This window comes from Sturnus vulgaris, chromosome 10 (assembly GCF_052056855.1).
Source record: "Sturnus vulgaris isolate bStuVul1 chromosome 10, bStuVul1.hap1, whole genome shotgun sequence".
Classification (NCBI taxonomy): Eukaryota; Metazoa; Chordata; class Aves; order Passeriformes; family Sturnidae; genus Sturnus; species Sturnus vulgaris.
Window position 1 is genome coordinate 15,278,628 of NC_142252.1, and position 15,133 is coordinate 15,293,760.

At 43.7% G+C, this 15,133-nt stretch overlaps 1 protein-coding gene across 5 annotated transcripts in view; it reads right to left on the reverse strand.

The window, feature by feature from the left end:
* Positions 1–15,133, reverse strand: part of LPP (LIM domain containing preferred translocation partner in lipoma) — a 331,939-nt gene that overhangs the window by 151,714 nt on the left and 165,092 nt on the right. For all 5 annotated transcript variants that reach the window (XM_088170915.1, XM_088170914.1, XM_088170913.1 and 2 more), the window contains one exon: positions 13,734–13,856. In XM_088170915.1, the coding sequence (XP_088027041.1) occupies positions 13,734–13,856 (123 nt within the window). The remainder of the gene's footprint in view (positions 1–13,733; positions 13,857–15,133) is intronic.

The window sequence follows — 15,133 nt, forward strand, 5'->3', positions numbered from 1 at the left end:
AAGACATAATTTAAATCAAGCCAGTTCTCTGTGAGCAGCAAATTCATAGATAAAGGGAAATATTCTGGGGCAGTGTAGATTCAAATTTGCACCACTCTTGTCTTCTTTCTTTGGTATTTACAGGGAAGAACACTGAGCTGGAGTGATCACTCATCTGACACAGGGTGGGAAAGGTCAAATTCTTAATTTCAGGCCTACATACCCTGACATATGAGAAAAAGATACTAAAAAGTAAAGGAATAATATTCCAGTTTCTCATGTGGGCAGGTTATTTTTCTAAAAACTAGACTTTTGCTACTTCTGTCTTTAAAAAGTACCAGCAGCTGACCAGCACTATAATGATATGAGTCAGGACCAAATGTATTTGAGCAAATACACTCCAGAGTCAACTTCCCTCCAAGCTCAGTTGCAGACAACAAATCCTACAAGAGCATTTATTTGAGTCCAGGATACCAAAATGCTTTAATCAGATGAGCCAAACCTGAGAGATGAAGCTGAGTCTTAACAACAGCCAGCAGTTGAGACACTCAAGAAAACTTGACAGATAAATACTATACTAAAAATTCCCCAGAGGACAGGCTTCCAACAGTGAAATTGCAGTGTCTTCTGCAGACAAGTGAAGTAATGGAGTCAAAAGCACGTGATGGAGCCAGTGCTGGATCCACTGGTACATCCCTGCACAATGCCATCTCCAAAGGATGTGACAGTTCTGAGCACTAATCTTTACTGTCTCCCTTTTACTATTCTGCACTTGTGTGCAGGAAAAATTCCCAGCTGTTGGGCACAACATTCCACTTGCAAAGCCAGTTCAAGCATCTCTGCAGAACAAGAGGATCATCTTCATGTTTTCTTGAGCTGTTGGCTTACAGCTCCTCAGAGGTGTATGAGCAGATTGAGGGACCTGGTCTGGATGCATAGGGAGTTCTTGAGCTGTTCAGGCAGAGAACAGCTTAAAAATGGAGAACAGCACCTTGGTGCAGTTGACTCTGCCAACTTAGCCACACAGAAAGGTGAAACAGCTGCACAAACTTGCAAGACTGTGCCTGATGTGGGAGAGAGACACTCTATCCCAATCCACCAATGCTGCTGTCACAAAAGAGTGGAGAGAATAAAACCCCAGAAGTCCAGATACAAATACTAAAGGTCATAAATAGTGCATCACCTACACATCCTCACTGCACCAAGGGCTGGGCATTCACTCAAACACTGCACACTGAGCAGGTGGGCAAAGAAATGGGGGTTTCCCTATTTAACAGAAGAGCAGCCCAGAGGCAGAAGATGGCTCAGTCAAGGTTACACAGCAGCAGGAAGAGGTCTGGCAATCTCAGGGACACAACACAGGTCTGAGAACAACTTACACCTCCTCCTCAGGTTCAGGGTGGGACTTGGTTAAAAGAAAGTCCAGGTTAGTGATAGATACTTAAGACTGAGCACTGCTTTGCTCCCCACTCTTTCAGTGTAGCCTTACTATCCTTAAGTTAAAAGGCAACAATTATAAAGCTGATGTCAATCAGTCCAACCTGACTTTTCTTATAGTCAAAGCCCCAAATTCCTACCTGGCAAAACTCTGACAAATGTATTTGAGAACACTGCAGGGTGCAGCAAGGAAAGCCCCTTCAGGACTCAAGCTGCTATTGTATATCAAGAGACATTTTTAGCCTGTAATTTTATCTCTTCCATCTCTCCCCATTGCTTGAAATTAAAATAAACATGGACCAGGGCCTAGGATTTTATCTGTCACATATTGCTATCATTAAACACACTTGAAACGAGTGGGTTTAGTTCAAATAAAACTGTCTCTTCCCTCTCCCTTTCTCAGCTCAACAAACATAAAATAGGAAACTGAACTCCAATATATTCAAGAAGCAACACACGTTACATCATGAGTAGATGATCCATCTGGCAGGCTGACATGGTAATAAGTTTGCTTAATTGTCAGGTCAGGCATATTACAGACCCAGTCTGTCAGTCCTTTTATTACAGCTCTGTCTGTACTGGGGAATTTCAACCTCCTCACACTCCTCGTGTGTAGATGTGGAATGTGTCCATATGGTACGAGGACATATGCATGGATACATATATGAAGTGTCACTCAGAACAAGATTAAATTAAGAAAGGAAATGCTGAAGTCAAATAGCTCTTAGCAGCTGTATACATTTCAGTCTGGAATAATCACCCAAAGAAAGCAATGAGATATTTACATTTAATTTATTTGAAACTGGGCTGGCGAAAGCACTGATTATAGGGGATAATCCAGCACTGCCTCATAAGGAAAACAGCCAGAGATCCTCAGATGTTCCCTTCATTTATAGTTTTTAAGCGATCACCCATCATTTTGGTTTTGGCCCCATGCAGCTCCGGTCATGCAGACAGTCTCCTGAGATTGTCCATATGTCCTCCTGAGAAATCACTGAGTACATTCAGCAAATGATTGAATTCATCAAATGGATGCTTTTCCTTTAAAAAGCCCACAAAACAAAACAAAACAAAAGCCATCTTTTTCCTCTTTTGTCTTCGTGCCTTACCTTCTCTCCATTAATGAGCTCTATTCTGAAATGATTTTCTTTACAGGAAGGCTTTAAGGTGTTCTGAAATACAATTTGTAGGAAAGATGCCAAATATAAATTGTATTTTCTAGACCTGCCTGCATTTCTGATTTTACATGAGCACGCACACATATGTTCAATATCCAAACAGCAGGTGTTCCCTAAAGTTTTATTGCCATTAGTTAGAAATGACCACATTACTCAACAAAGTCAAAGCCAAGTCTTGTCAAAGGCAAGTCTTGCCAGAAAGTCTGATGATTTCCAGTATTAAACAGCCCTGCTTTGCGGTGCTGGCTCTGGCTCTTCCAGATATCTCCAAAACCTAACAGTGATCCACATTTACCCGAAAGAGCCACTTAACAATTCATCCTCTGTGTGGTATCTCCACAGTTTTCTCAGGAAGCACAGAGTGCTGTCTCGAACACGGTAGCAGCTGTCACTGGGGCCTCATAAAACACCATGATCTTTGTGGTAACCCTTTTCCACAGCCAGATCCCTTGTCTTGCACTTTGGACATGAGCTGCTGATGCAGATTGCAGTCAAAATCCTTCCAGAAAAAGATCAAACATAATTCAAAACAATATCTGTACTATCTCCCTGCTGAACTACACAGTGCTCAAAAAAATCCAGCTGTTTTTCTACCACTTTTTAGGACTGTAAAAGGGTTGCACAGATATTCCATATAATGCACAGTTGATCCTTCTGCAAACCAGCACAGTAATCAACCCAAATATCTTCTGTTCCCCACTTGATAATCACAGCTTGAAGCTGCACGTGCATCCTGGCTTTCTCCTGGATGGAAAGAGAACTGTGCCTCCCATCTTTCTTGAATTCTCCTTGGATCACAAGTTAATGGTTTTGGAAGACAGCATCAAAATTGCCTCAGACCCCAGGATGACTGGAGTGATTGCTGATACACAAGATGGCAATTCTTCACAGCTCTGAGCTGCCTGGGACAGGAATGGGTTCTCATCAACACATTACAAATCACTCCAGAGGGGCTAACGTACTCAGCCTCTTGTCAACCCAGAGAGAAACCACGGAGCAACTCATGGCAAAACAGCAAAGTCTCTGACCTTGCTTATGCTGGCAATCAGGTGAGATGGTTGCAACAATCCTGCCTGTGAGGCACACAATGCCATGCAAACTGCACAACCTCCTCTTGCTCTTACTGTACTTATGCACACGAAACTACTTCCAAGTGAAGAATTCATTGTAAGATTCAAAATATTTTGTTTGGGCAGGGAGGAATCAGTATCAGACTGCAAACATTGGCAGAAGTATTTATAACTGCTTCAAAATCTACTTTTTCTGGCCAGGTCCTCTTTTTTGTTTAGTTTTCTTTTCTAAATCTGTGGGGGAAGACAATAATACCCATTGGACCAACACATTATTGATTTCCCACAGAAACAGCAGTTAGAGTGCTCACTTTCAGCAGCATGTTAGTTTTCTCTTACTGTAATTTTTTTTTCATTTCATCCTCTTTTACATACTCATAGAAGTTTCCTATTCACTACTGAAACACCATATGGTGATAATATATGCTAACACAGGCACAGTGACACAGTCCACAAGCCTGCTATTGAGCAAAAGTTGACAACATAAGGCTGAGAGAATTGTAAGTGCTTCCAAGCCACAATAAGTACGTCACCTAATTGCATTTTACTGTGATGCAAAGAAGTCTGAGTCAAGGAACTTCTTTACAATGAAACTGTAACAGCATGGAGTAATTTACAGTTACTTGAAGAGCTAGAGCAAGGATTTATCAATTCATGGCTTTCAGATACAGGCTAGATGTGGGTTGCTTTTTGGGTTTTTTTAGCTTAGGCAGCTTTAATATACAGAAAGAGACAATGTATTTCAGCATCTCAGTCATCTCTCAAAAGGTTCCAGACAGGAAGGCCAAAGGCAATCAATAAGAGAAAATATAGACACTGCTTCTCAAACCATTCACAGATGCCTCTGCCTCTAACTTTAATGAACTAGGTTTTGAACTAGAACATCTTGGAACAATCCTGAGACATACGCAGGCTACAAATGGATCAGGTTTATTTACACATTGGTAGCAGAGTGTGATGTAGAAACTACAGGGCCAGGTTTCACTTTTCTGTGCAGCTCTAGGTCCTTAAAGGTGTCCCTAGCTGAAATGAGGCTGTGAATAGACCTGATCTGCCTTTGGGATGGCCAGCAAGGGCTCCAGGGAGAGGCCCACCCTCCCTGGCAGGGCAGACCCTCGGAAAAACAGACCACGGAGAACATGATGGACCAGTGAGTGACAACACTATCCCAGAATGTCACTGATGTCTGTCCAAGGCCCTGTTTTACAATGAGCTGCAAGGTCTGTCTGTGCCTCAGTTCTCCATCTGCAGAACAAAAAACCAAACTTCTCCCATCCCAGGGCACAACACGGATAAGCACACGGAAAGCTGCAAGCACTCGTGCAAAAAGGCAGCAGTAAGTAACAAAGACAAACTCACAAAGACCATACTTTAAATGTCAGGGCTTCCCAGTGTTTAAGCCTTCACCTTTCAAACTGTATTTAGAAACTACCACTGCAGAAGGCAACTGCCCTCCTCTTCTAAAAAGAACAATTCCACAGGAACTCCCATCAACAGGATCTATACCTGCCCTGCAATGGTCTCTGGATAGATTCCAAGCAATTTGAGGGCACACCTAGGCAATGCCCTCCTTGCTGTGAGCGTGCTGCACAAATCACAAAGTCATCACTTCCATTTTGGTGGAAATGGCCTGGGGATGACGCCCAGCAGAGTGCACAGTGGGAGCAAAGTCCCAAGTGATGTATTGCCATGCAGGTGTTTCTACAAGTTGCTGTGCTGTTCCCTTGGCACTGAACGATTTCCTTTCCCTAGCAGGGAGGGAAATGCAGCTGGTTCCTCCTGTGCACAGAAGAGAAAAACACAACACAAAAGGAACAGAAACCATAGAGAGCAGAGCAAAGGAAGCTTGATTTCCTATGGACTTGTGTCTTGCGTCTTGAGCGGACTCTGACCCTTCCTGTTCTCATCTGTTACCTCTCCTGACTGCCCCCCACCCCCACTTCCCTTCTCCCCCTCGTATTAGCCTTGGCATTTGTCTGTGTGTGTCAGCCAAACAATCCATGCCCCAGGTCAGAGATCCTGGTTACAGCACAGTCTGGAAGAGCAAAAGTTCAAGTTGCCTGCAGGACACACAGCAGGCGTGGAGCTCGCTGCACACGTGTGCAGTGGGGCCACCCCATGGGCCAGGCAAGGACAGCCAGCACCTCCCTGCAGCTCCCCAAGACAGGGATCTGAGGGATCCCACCTCCCCAGCCACGGAGTTCTTCACACAGATACCCCTCCCACAGACCCACCTAAAAGTGGTCACAGAAATCAAACCATACATGGGGAGCAGCCAACTGCTAGACACCAATTGGTGCTGGGTAGGAAGAATTAATCAATTGTGCTTTCATTTCAGAACACTCCAGTGATTTCTTTGGCAGGCACTGGGCAGAAGAGTGGCTGCCACACGTGGAGAAATCAACCCCACACCCAGACCTCTTTAAATCTTCCTGACAGGGGTTGTTCTCACACACGCTCTGTCCTTGGAGTATAAGATGAAGAAAAATCCATTATATGGTGTGGCCTCAGCTCCTCTAGTGACTCAGGCACAAACCAAGTCATCTGATCTCCCAGTGCCGAGGTTCCTCCCCTGCCCATGAGACAGCCAGTGCACTTCCCCATTTCACAGGGCTGCTGTCATGGTGGTGAATCTGATGCCACTGAAGCACTCGAATGCATCGACCCATGCAAGAGTGCAAGCAGAGGCTGCGTCCCAACAAAACACAGGTTCCTGTCCCCGAGGCAGCTGCTCTTTGCTGGCTGGACACACAGACAGCTCGTGAAGTGCACCACAGTTCTTTGAGGAGAGTGCCAAACCACAGTCAGTGCCAAAATGCAAGGATGGGGAAATGATGACAGGCTTCCTGAGATGACGGCTTACAGTGGCTCAGTCCCATTGTGAGGAAAAAGATAGAAAACAAAACATAACAATAGGTAGAAGGCCTTGAAAAGCTTTAGAGAATAAGAGCCCTGCTCTCAACCACTCACAGCAAAACAATCACAAATGCGGAATGAGAAAAAGACCAAATTATGCACTACTATTTGCTTTTTATCACTGTTCCCAAAGTAAATGTTTATCTTTATCCATATACAAATTTGAGATGCCTGCAGAGATTTTAAAGTCCAATATATCCAACACTAGTCGTCATCTAGAGTTTTAGCCAAACACGTAGGCAGAAAACCAAAATGGATGCAGAAAAAGAGAAAGAGGAAAAATGGAAAAGAAAACCTTACTGATATTTCTGTGAACTTGATTATATATCAGAAAAAGAAACAGCAGGAGTAGCATTGATTTATTTTCACTCTGATGATAGTACAAGAGGAAGAAATAATACCCTGCAAAGGTCACTTTTATCCTGTTCATCTGTGACAGGCTGATAATCCAGGATCTCAGAAAACTTTCTTTAAAAATCTTCACGGACATGCTCTTATCAAAAGGATTAAGGTTTAATACATACCAGCAGATGCAACCGATTCAGGCATCTGCTAATCAGAGCAGCGTCAGTTGCCGCACGCACCGGCTGGAGCTGATGACTGCAGGAAGGTTTCCTTTCTTATACAGAAAGACCAAATCCAAACATACATTAAATCATCTCTTGGCTATGCCTCCCAACTCACACATTCATGGCTGAGCATCCCCATCCTGTGCACGCCCCAGCCTGCAGACATGTCAGGGATGGCAGGACAGATGTGCTGCTCACAGCCAGTGCACCCACAGTGGTCCTCCCACAAAGATCCAACCCTGGGACCACCTCAACCACCACCCATGTAGGATAGGAATGTCATTGCCTTTGGAGAGGGGAACCACAGGAGGAAGGGTCTCTGGATGTAGAGGCTTTGCATTTTGAGTGCTGGGAGGAACCTACTGAGAGTACTCCAGATGGGATGCTTCTTCTCCTACTTACAGTAATCACCCGGATTTTCCAGACAGCACAAAGCCAGTGTGCTGCAGCCAGAAGCAGGAACACAGCTCTCAGAGATGACCCCATCTTCAGAATAGCCTATGCAATTCCTGATGTCCATGACTATGGCAAAAGTGTCACAGCCTACTGAGAACAGCACCCTGCAGTGAGTCTGCACAAGCCATCTGATGCTGCTACAAGGACTGGAGCTCACCAACTCAAAGACAGCTCAGGCACACCACTGTGAGCCACTGTCATGCCTCTGTGTCCACATGAGCCATCCAAGTCAGCAAAACAGCAGCACTCACAGCCTTCAGGAAAAGCAGTGTGTAGCACAAAGGCTCTGGAGTAGCTGGATGGTCCTACTAAAAGGTCATCAGCCCTTTCGGATGGACAGTAGATGCTCCTCAGTTTCAGCAGATGAGCTTATTTTCAATGAGCTCCTTTGCTCTACAACAAAAAGATTGAAACGCCTGCAAAGCCTAAAATGCACAGACCCCAAGAGAACAAATACAAAGATCCCTTTGCAACCAAGAAAGCACTGCTTACCTACTGTGCTGTGCTGCTGGACACTGAAGACTCTTTGCCAAAGCTGTGCAGATGCCCAGCAGTTAGATGCGCTCAGACCAGCAGAATGAGGCCAAGAAACTTTTATTTACCTCAAATATCATATGTGAAGATGGAAGAAGCCAAGCTATCCATTTCAGCCCAAACCGAACATCTGAAAAAGCCATATCCCCCTGAGTCCCATAACTAAGGAACCATAAAACTCTGCATCACATAAATGCTACAGGAGGGAGGAATTCATTCTCAACCCACCAAATCAATTTCAATCTGCTTGTACCTCTAAATTTTCTTTCTTAAAAGAAATAAATATATTCCTGACAACAACTGGAGTTCTGTAACATACCCTGTGGAGTGCACTTCCAAAATCCTTTTGGTGCAAACCAACCTGGCTCAGGCAAGTACCAGGAACAATGAAGCTGACTCTGAGCCTGGAATAGCAAATTTGCACAGACTGTTTTAAGTTGAGATTCAGTGATCTGTTTTTCACAGAGCCTCACAGCCCAAACCACGAGCAATCATAAGGATCTTTCCCAAAGCTGGGGGAATGTGCTTCCCCTTGCTGGGTTGGAGGCTTTTAATCATGGTTGGAGACCCAGCTCTGCATAAGATAAAACACCTGAACTCTCATCCGTGCATTCCTGACACATCTATAAGTGGAGCACTACAATTAGAAATTCACTGGGAAGAGACCTCCTAGGAGTCTTCAGCACTCAACATTTTGCCTTGTTTTGTCTTCAGCACTCAGTATCTTATTTTAGTTTACCATTGTACTGCTGAAACCGTTCAATCCTGTCCCACCACTCTGCAAGAAAATGCGTTCATTGCCTTTTCTCTGCTTTTATTATCCCCAAATGGTTATCAAAAGAAGTGACACGATAACCACCAGCACTGTCAAACATTTAAATCCCTTTTAAATTCCAGTCGTTACAGGACATTATTTCCCAGTATGCTTGAAACTTAATGAAAACGTATCACTGATTTTTAAATTTAATTTTCTTTACATTTTTATTGTTCTGTAGCTCACATTGAGAATGAGCCTCTTTTCCTTCAAAATAGTGCTCACTTTGGCTTAAAGTGTTGGATAGTGACAGATGTCTAGTACTGGGGGCAATGACACAGAGGCAGGCATGAATCCTTAGATATCTTGCCTAACTCTGCCTTCATGCTCCCCACCTGTTTGCACAACCACATCACCCAAAGGCCTTCAACCCAGACCAAGGTTCCACGTTGCTACATGCCATACACATGGGGAGTAAGAGGCAAATCACACTGAAGTGGCTGCCAAGCTCCAAGGACAGAAGAGATTTTGAGAGGAAGGAGAGGGGAAACATTACATTCAAGGTCATTTAACACAGCAGTGGTTGCTGGGAATGAAACAGGTCTCCAGAGTGCCAGCCCAGTTCCCTCTGGATCAAGATGCCTCCGAGAGCTGTACACAAGTAGATTTCATCTTGACCATGGTGCATGGTCAAACAAGATTTTTTTGCTGTTTAAAGACTTCACAAATTTTGGCCACAGGGCATTTGCTTTTAGAAAAACCTTAAATACCATCAGACCAGGTACATCTTATTACCTGGTACACCTCCCACAAAGTGCTATTTTGCCAAACAGACATTCTGTTGTAAATTCAGGATAAAACTCAAGAGTTTCAGAAGGCAGGTGTCCAATTCCAGACAAAGCAATCATCATTCAATACATAATTCACAGCAGGGACAAAAAATCCTGAGCTTACGTCTGCTGCTATTTCCAGTATTTCATTTTCCCAGTCTCTGCTGGAAGCCCTTTCTCCAGAGTCACAAAGTTTTCTTGTTTTTTAAAAATGCAAACATTTGTTTTATGGGCTGAAGTTTGGCATGTTTGGCTTGGGGTACTTTTTCGTTAAGGTCTTGCTGCACTGATCTCTTATGCAAGGATTTAAGCAGAACAGGTAAAAACTGGGGAAACTACCCTTTAATAGAGGAGCCAGATGACCACAGCATTCACTAGGCCTCTATTTAGGAGGCTCACACAATTTATGACTTGCCCCTGCTCCCATCCAAGGAAATTATGCACCTAATATCTTGTCTTTTACTAATGTCTCCTTTTACTAATGAAAGATACAGTGGGTTCTCTGCTTCTGAACTTTCCAATGAGTTACTGCAATTTAGAAGGTGTGATATGTACACAGAAGCACATTGCAGCTACACAAGAGGAGCTCTGTACTTTACTCATCACACTAGTACATCCAAACTGCACCAAACAGGAGGAAAATATTAATTAGATTTTTTCCTAACGCATCTGCAGTTCTTCCAACAACATCTGCATCAAGGTAAACCTCATATGCCACTGCAGTCATGGCAATTTTGAAATGATGTTGGTCATCTTGTACCATTTCAATTTACTGTATCAGAGGGCTAGAACTGGTCATGCTGGTGAAGGTCATGTAGATCCTCTCTAAAACTTCAGTTCTAGCTTAAAAACAGTCTCTCCTACATCACCTCACATGACAGAAAACATCCTTAGATGCTGCTCTGTTGAGGCTAAAGATGATGATTTAGTCTTGTGATTTTCTGTCCTCTTACGTATGTGCAATTTTGAAAGGAAAAAACTTTCATTTAATCACTGCTGACTGCTTCTTTGATTCAGAGAGACTTTTGCTTGCAAGACATGGACTCAGCTCAGGTCACCTCTACTTTCCTGCTCATCTGCCTAGAATTAGGCAGGATCATGAGGTACCAGGAGGGCACTGATGACCACAGGTGTCCAAACTCTCTCCCTGTCTTCTATTAATGGTGGTCAGTTTCAGGTCATGGCAGTGTCCTTGTCACCTGCCTGGCACACAAAAAATGTTACCAGAGTGACACCCAGGTCAGCAATGCAGGGATGGTGCAGAGATTCACACTCACCCATGTCCTCAACAGCAAGGGCTAAGGGACATTGTCTGGGGTTGATGTTGGCCCATCCTTTCTGAGAAACATTACATCCCTCTGTGTCAGAGGCACCTCCTGGTGCAGCGTGTGTCTTTGCAATCTTGAACTTGTACCAAGGATCAAAAGAGCTTCCCTTGGTGTGAATTTATGCCAGTGGGCAGCATATGTTAAATAAACTGCTTGTCATTACCCTGCTATCACTCCTGCTCCAGTGAGAGAGGATTATGTTACAATTTATCTTACGTTGCTTTAAAACTGTCTTGAAGATAATAAAAAAAAAGAAATGTAACAATAAAATTTCTCTTATTCCAAAACTGGAGTATCCCCAAGGGCAAGGTATTCCTACAAAATTATTGTAATGCTTTAACCGCATAAGCACAACTGGAAACGTCTTCTCTGAAAACAAGTCGTAGCTCTTTTTTCCTATCTGTAGCCATTATCCTGATAAATTTGGGAAGGTCAGCTAAGGTGTAATCCAATAAATGTGCTGATGTTCTAAGTAAGTACCTTACAATTTGCAGCCTAATCTATTATCCTACTATAAGACCATCAAATGACTCACCAGTTTTAATACTTAGTACAGATCAAACAAAGGAAAATATCAAAGCTTTACATTCTAGTTCCACCTTTCAAGGACTTGTTTGAGTACTCTTTAATTACAGCAGATGATACATCCAACTCTGGCATTTTCTTTCTCTAACAGCTGTAGTTAGAAGTTGCTGTAGCAGTACTTTTTACAGGACATCATTAAGTTAACAAAGAGATGCTGAAAAGTCAGATAGACTGAATAGATTTAGTTGGCATTTGATCCCGGAGATGGAGTTCAGCTTCTTCTGCCCACCAGACCACACAGATGTGCTCCTGGATGCAGGTAACAAGTCTGCAGAGCCTCTACTCGAGCTGTGGCAGAAAGCCATGGGAACAAGCATGTGCCGGAATGGGAATGAGCACATCATCTCAGAGGGTAATGAGCTTCAGAAGTCAGATCAAGTCCCAAACTTGGGCTATGACTTCAAATCCTCCAGAAAACTCAAATACAAAAAACAAATACAAAACTCAAATAACCTGCAGAAGTTTACCACTGAAAGAAAAAATTTAAAAATCACAGCATTCAAATGCAAAGGTGTAAAATAAAAGTGAAAAAACAACCTATTACAGAACCCCAGGTCCCAAAGGAAGAAGCACCAGGAAACAGTCAGCAGCACTGCCAGCAAACTGCAGGTGCTCCATGAAATGGGTACAGAAGTTACCTGTCTCCACAAAGATGTCAGAGCTGACTGTGGGTGCTGCTGAGGAAAATGGGGAGCCCAAATCTCTTTCACTCAACTCTTGCAGTGTTTGGAGCCTATGAAGCACTCCCCAGTAACAGTGTGCATTGGTGTGTGTTTGGCCCGTGCAAACAAACTGAACATGGGTTATTCACAACAGTGCCTCAGCAGAACTTGTCTCATTTATCACAACAACAAAACTGCACTGGGAAAAGGGCTGAATTGCATCTGGTTTACATTGTTGGTCTTTTTGACTGACTAACCCAAATTAGACCATTTTTCAAGGACAAGTCTGTAAGTTTATGCAATAATCGTGCACATGCCACTAAAATGAAAAATTAGTTTTTAGGGAGGTCCCTGCAGAAAGGATGGAAACCCAGAGCCACTGTGTGCAGGGAGACACTTTCAAAAGAGCACAAATCTGATTTCACTCTGCTTTTGCTCCATTTGAAGACTTGAAGAGAAGCAAATCTAAAGAGACTTCAATCACTATTTTAGTTCTGCTATACAAAGGTATCATCTCTCCGTTAAAAGAAATGGAGCAATGAAAATAACCAAAAAAGACAAACCAAAGAGAAGGCTTGCCTGGATAGTAGGTGTGCACCCATCACTCACCTAGCCCTTTGATACTTTTGACTTTTGGGGCTTTATAAAGAGAAATACAGCACACATATAGCTGTATACAGCCTACAGACCCACACGCATGTAAGAAATGAGACCAGTCATGAGATTAGGAAGGAAAGACAAGGCACAAACATATCTAGGATGATTTTATGAGATCTCAAGAACAGCCCTTTTAAAAGTGCCACTGGGGTGTCACCACTTCCTCTGATAAATAGATGACATCTCACCAGAACTTAAATAGCTCCACTCAAGCACTACCTAGATGAGTGACAAAAATTAGCCAAGTCACTGTCACCCCTGCAGTCCTCGTCTAGACACAGCAGAGAAGTGCGAATTCCAGTCTGCCTCGCTGGGCTACAGCCACCCTGACAGCTGAGCTCCAATCCAAGGCACTTCATGAGATGTGGATATCTGGATCCTTCTGGCAGCGCGACAGACAAAAGTTAACAGAACAGAAAAACAACAAGAAAATAAAAGCACAAAAGTACTTGTGAACCGAAAAGGTTTTAATTCACAAGTCATTGTTGGTTGAAAGCTGAGGCAAATGAAATGCCATTTTTTGCAAGTATTCTTCTAACAATCTCTGTGGCGATCTGACAATCGGGATCAGAGGCCCTTTGCTCAGAGGTGCGGCAGCTTTTGAGCTGGTGCCCCCTCAGAGCAGCTGCGCCCTTCTCCCCATTGACAGCCACATCTGGATGCTATCAGGAGGAACTGGCAGGCCTTCTCGCAACAAATACCAAGCACTTAGCAAATTGACTCCAGAAGCTGATGCTGGCCCTTTTCCCACTCTGTGTTTACACAATGTGCCACTAACCTGTTGAGTCCGAGGTTTGTATGGGGAGCTGCTCTCTAGGTCAGCCAGGATGCTGGTCAGAGAGTCGATTTCTGCATCTAAACTGGACCGCCTCTCCTCTAGTGTCTTGCCACCAGGATTCACCTTAAAAAAGAAAGAAGAGTTCCAGTTATTCAAACCACTTGGCCTGGCACATGGATTCTTACTGTCCTCATGGAGCTGCACCCATGCCCAGCAATAACTCTCGAGTTGCAGGGACAAACACGCTGAAATCCTATAGCTCCCTCCAGAACTAACAGCAAGCCTCCATCTCACAGAAATTTATGCTGTTTTGGGGCTTTTCTTCATGTACTTTCCACAAGGGTCCCAAGGATTAGCAATTCAGCAATCTGCTGCTGAGCTGAAGAGACAGGACAACCCCTGCACCATTAAATGGAGAAGATGTGTTACTGAAGGATACCTGTCTGGAAAGACAAAGCTGGGGACAGGCTTGGAGCACCTGGATCCTGAGAGCATCTCTTCTGCCATGTTCTCATCTCAGGCAAAGCACAAACAGAACAGAGGTACAAGCCACAGGAGCCAGTGATTGGCCAGGTGCACCTATTCTTATTTTAAATCAATTCTTGGTATGTGCACCTGTCTGATTCAACACTGCTTCACAAATTCCATCTGAAAAATGAGCTCCTTCAAGAAGGAGTGAAAAAGTTCAATTCATTTCTAGCAGATTGAAGGTGAGGGGTGTGATTTGCAACAAGCAGTCACAAAATAACATAAGTAAGGTCATGGTGAAAAGGCTTTTATGCAGGAAAACCCATGTCCAGAGCAAATGCCAACATGCAGCCAAGGACCCTAATTCAATACATTTTGCTTTCTTTCTGCTTTCAAAAGAGCCCAGTCCCATTTGTACCCAGGCTGGTAGGGTCACTCACTTGGAAGGGAAGAGACATGAATTTTCACCACCACCACCACCCACCTCAAAAAGTAAAACCCAGAACTCAGCACCAGAGAAGAGCATGTGACCTTCAAGCCCCTGTTTAAGGGCAGCACTGCAATCCCTGCTGGAATAAGTATTTTTAAAGAGGACTTATTCACATGCTTTGTTTTTGATAAATCAACCTAGTCCAAAATCTCTGGGAAGAACATTTGTGCTGTACAGCCCAACCCAACAGCAGGATCTCTCAACAGGGCACAAAGTCAGGTAAAGGCTAGGAAACATCCTCCTCAATGTTCTCAGTGCTTTGGGAATTAGGCAGATCCACCAGGAATGGTAAATTTAGGAAAATCAGCTGAGGATCCCTGCCATGAACAAAACAGGTGCCAGGGGCTATCCCCACTGAGCCAGGCCACCACCAGGGCATGCACAGAAACCAAAGTTCTTGAATCAAGTGAAATGTTACACTGGAAGTCTTTTCTCAACCTGA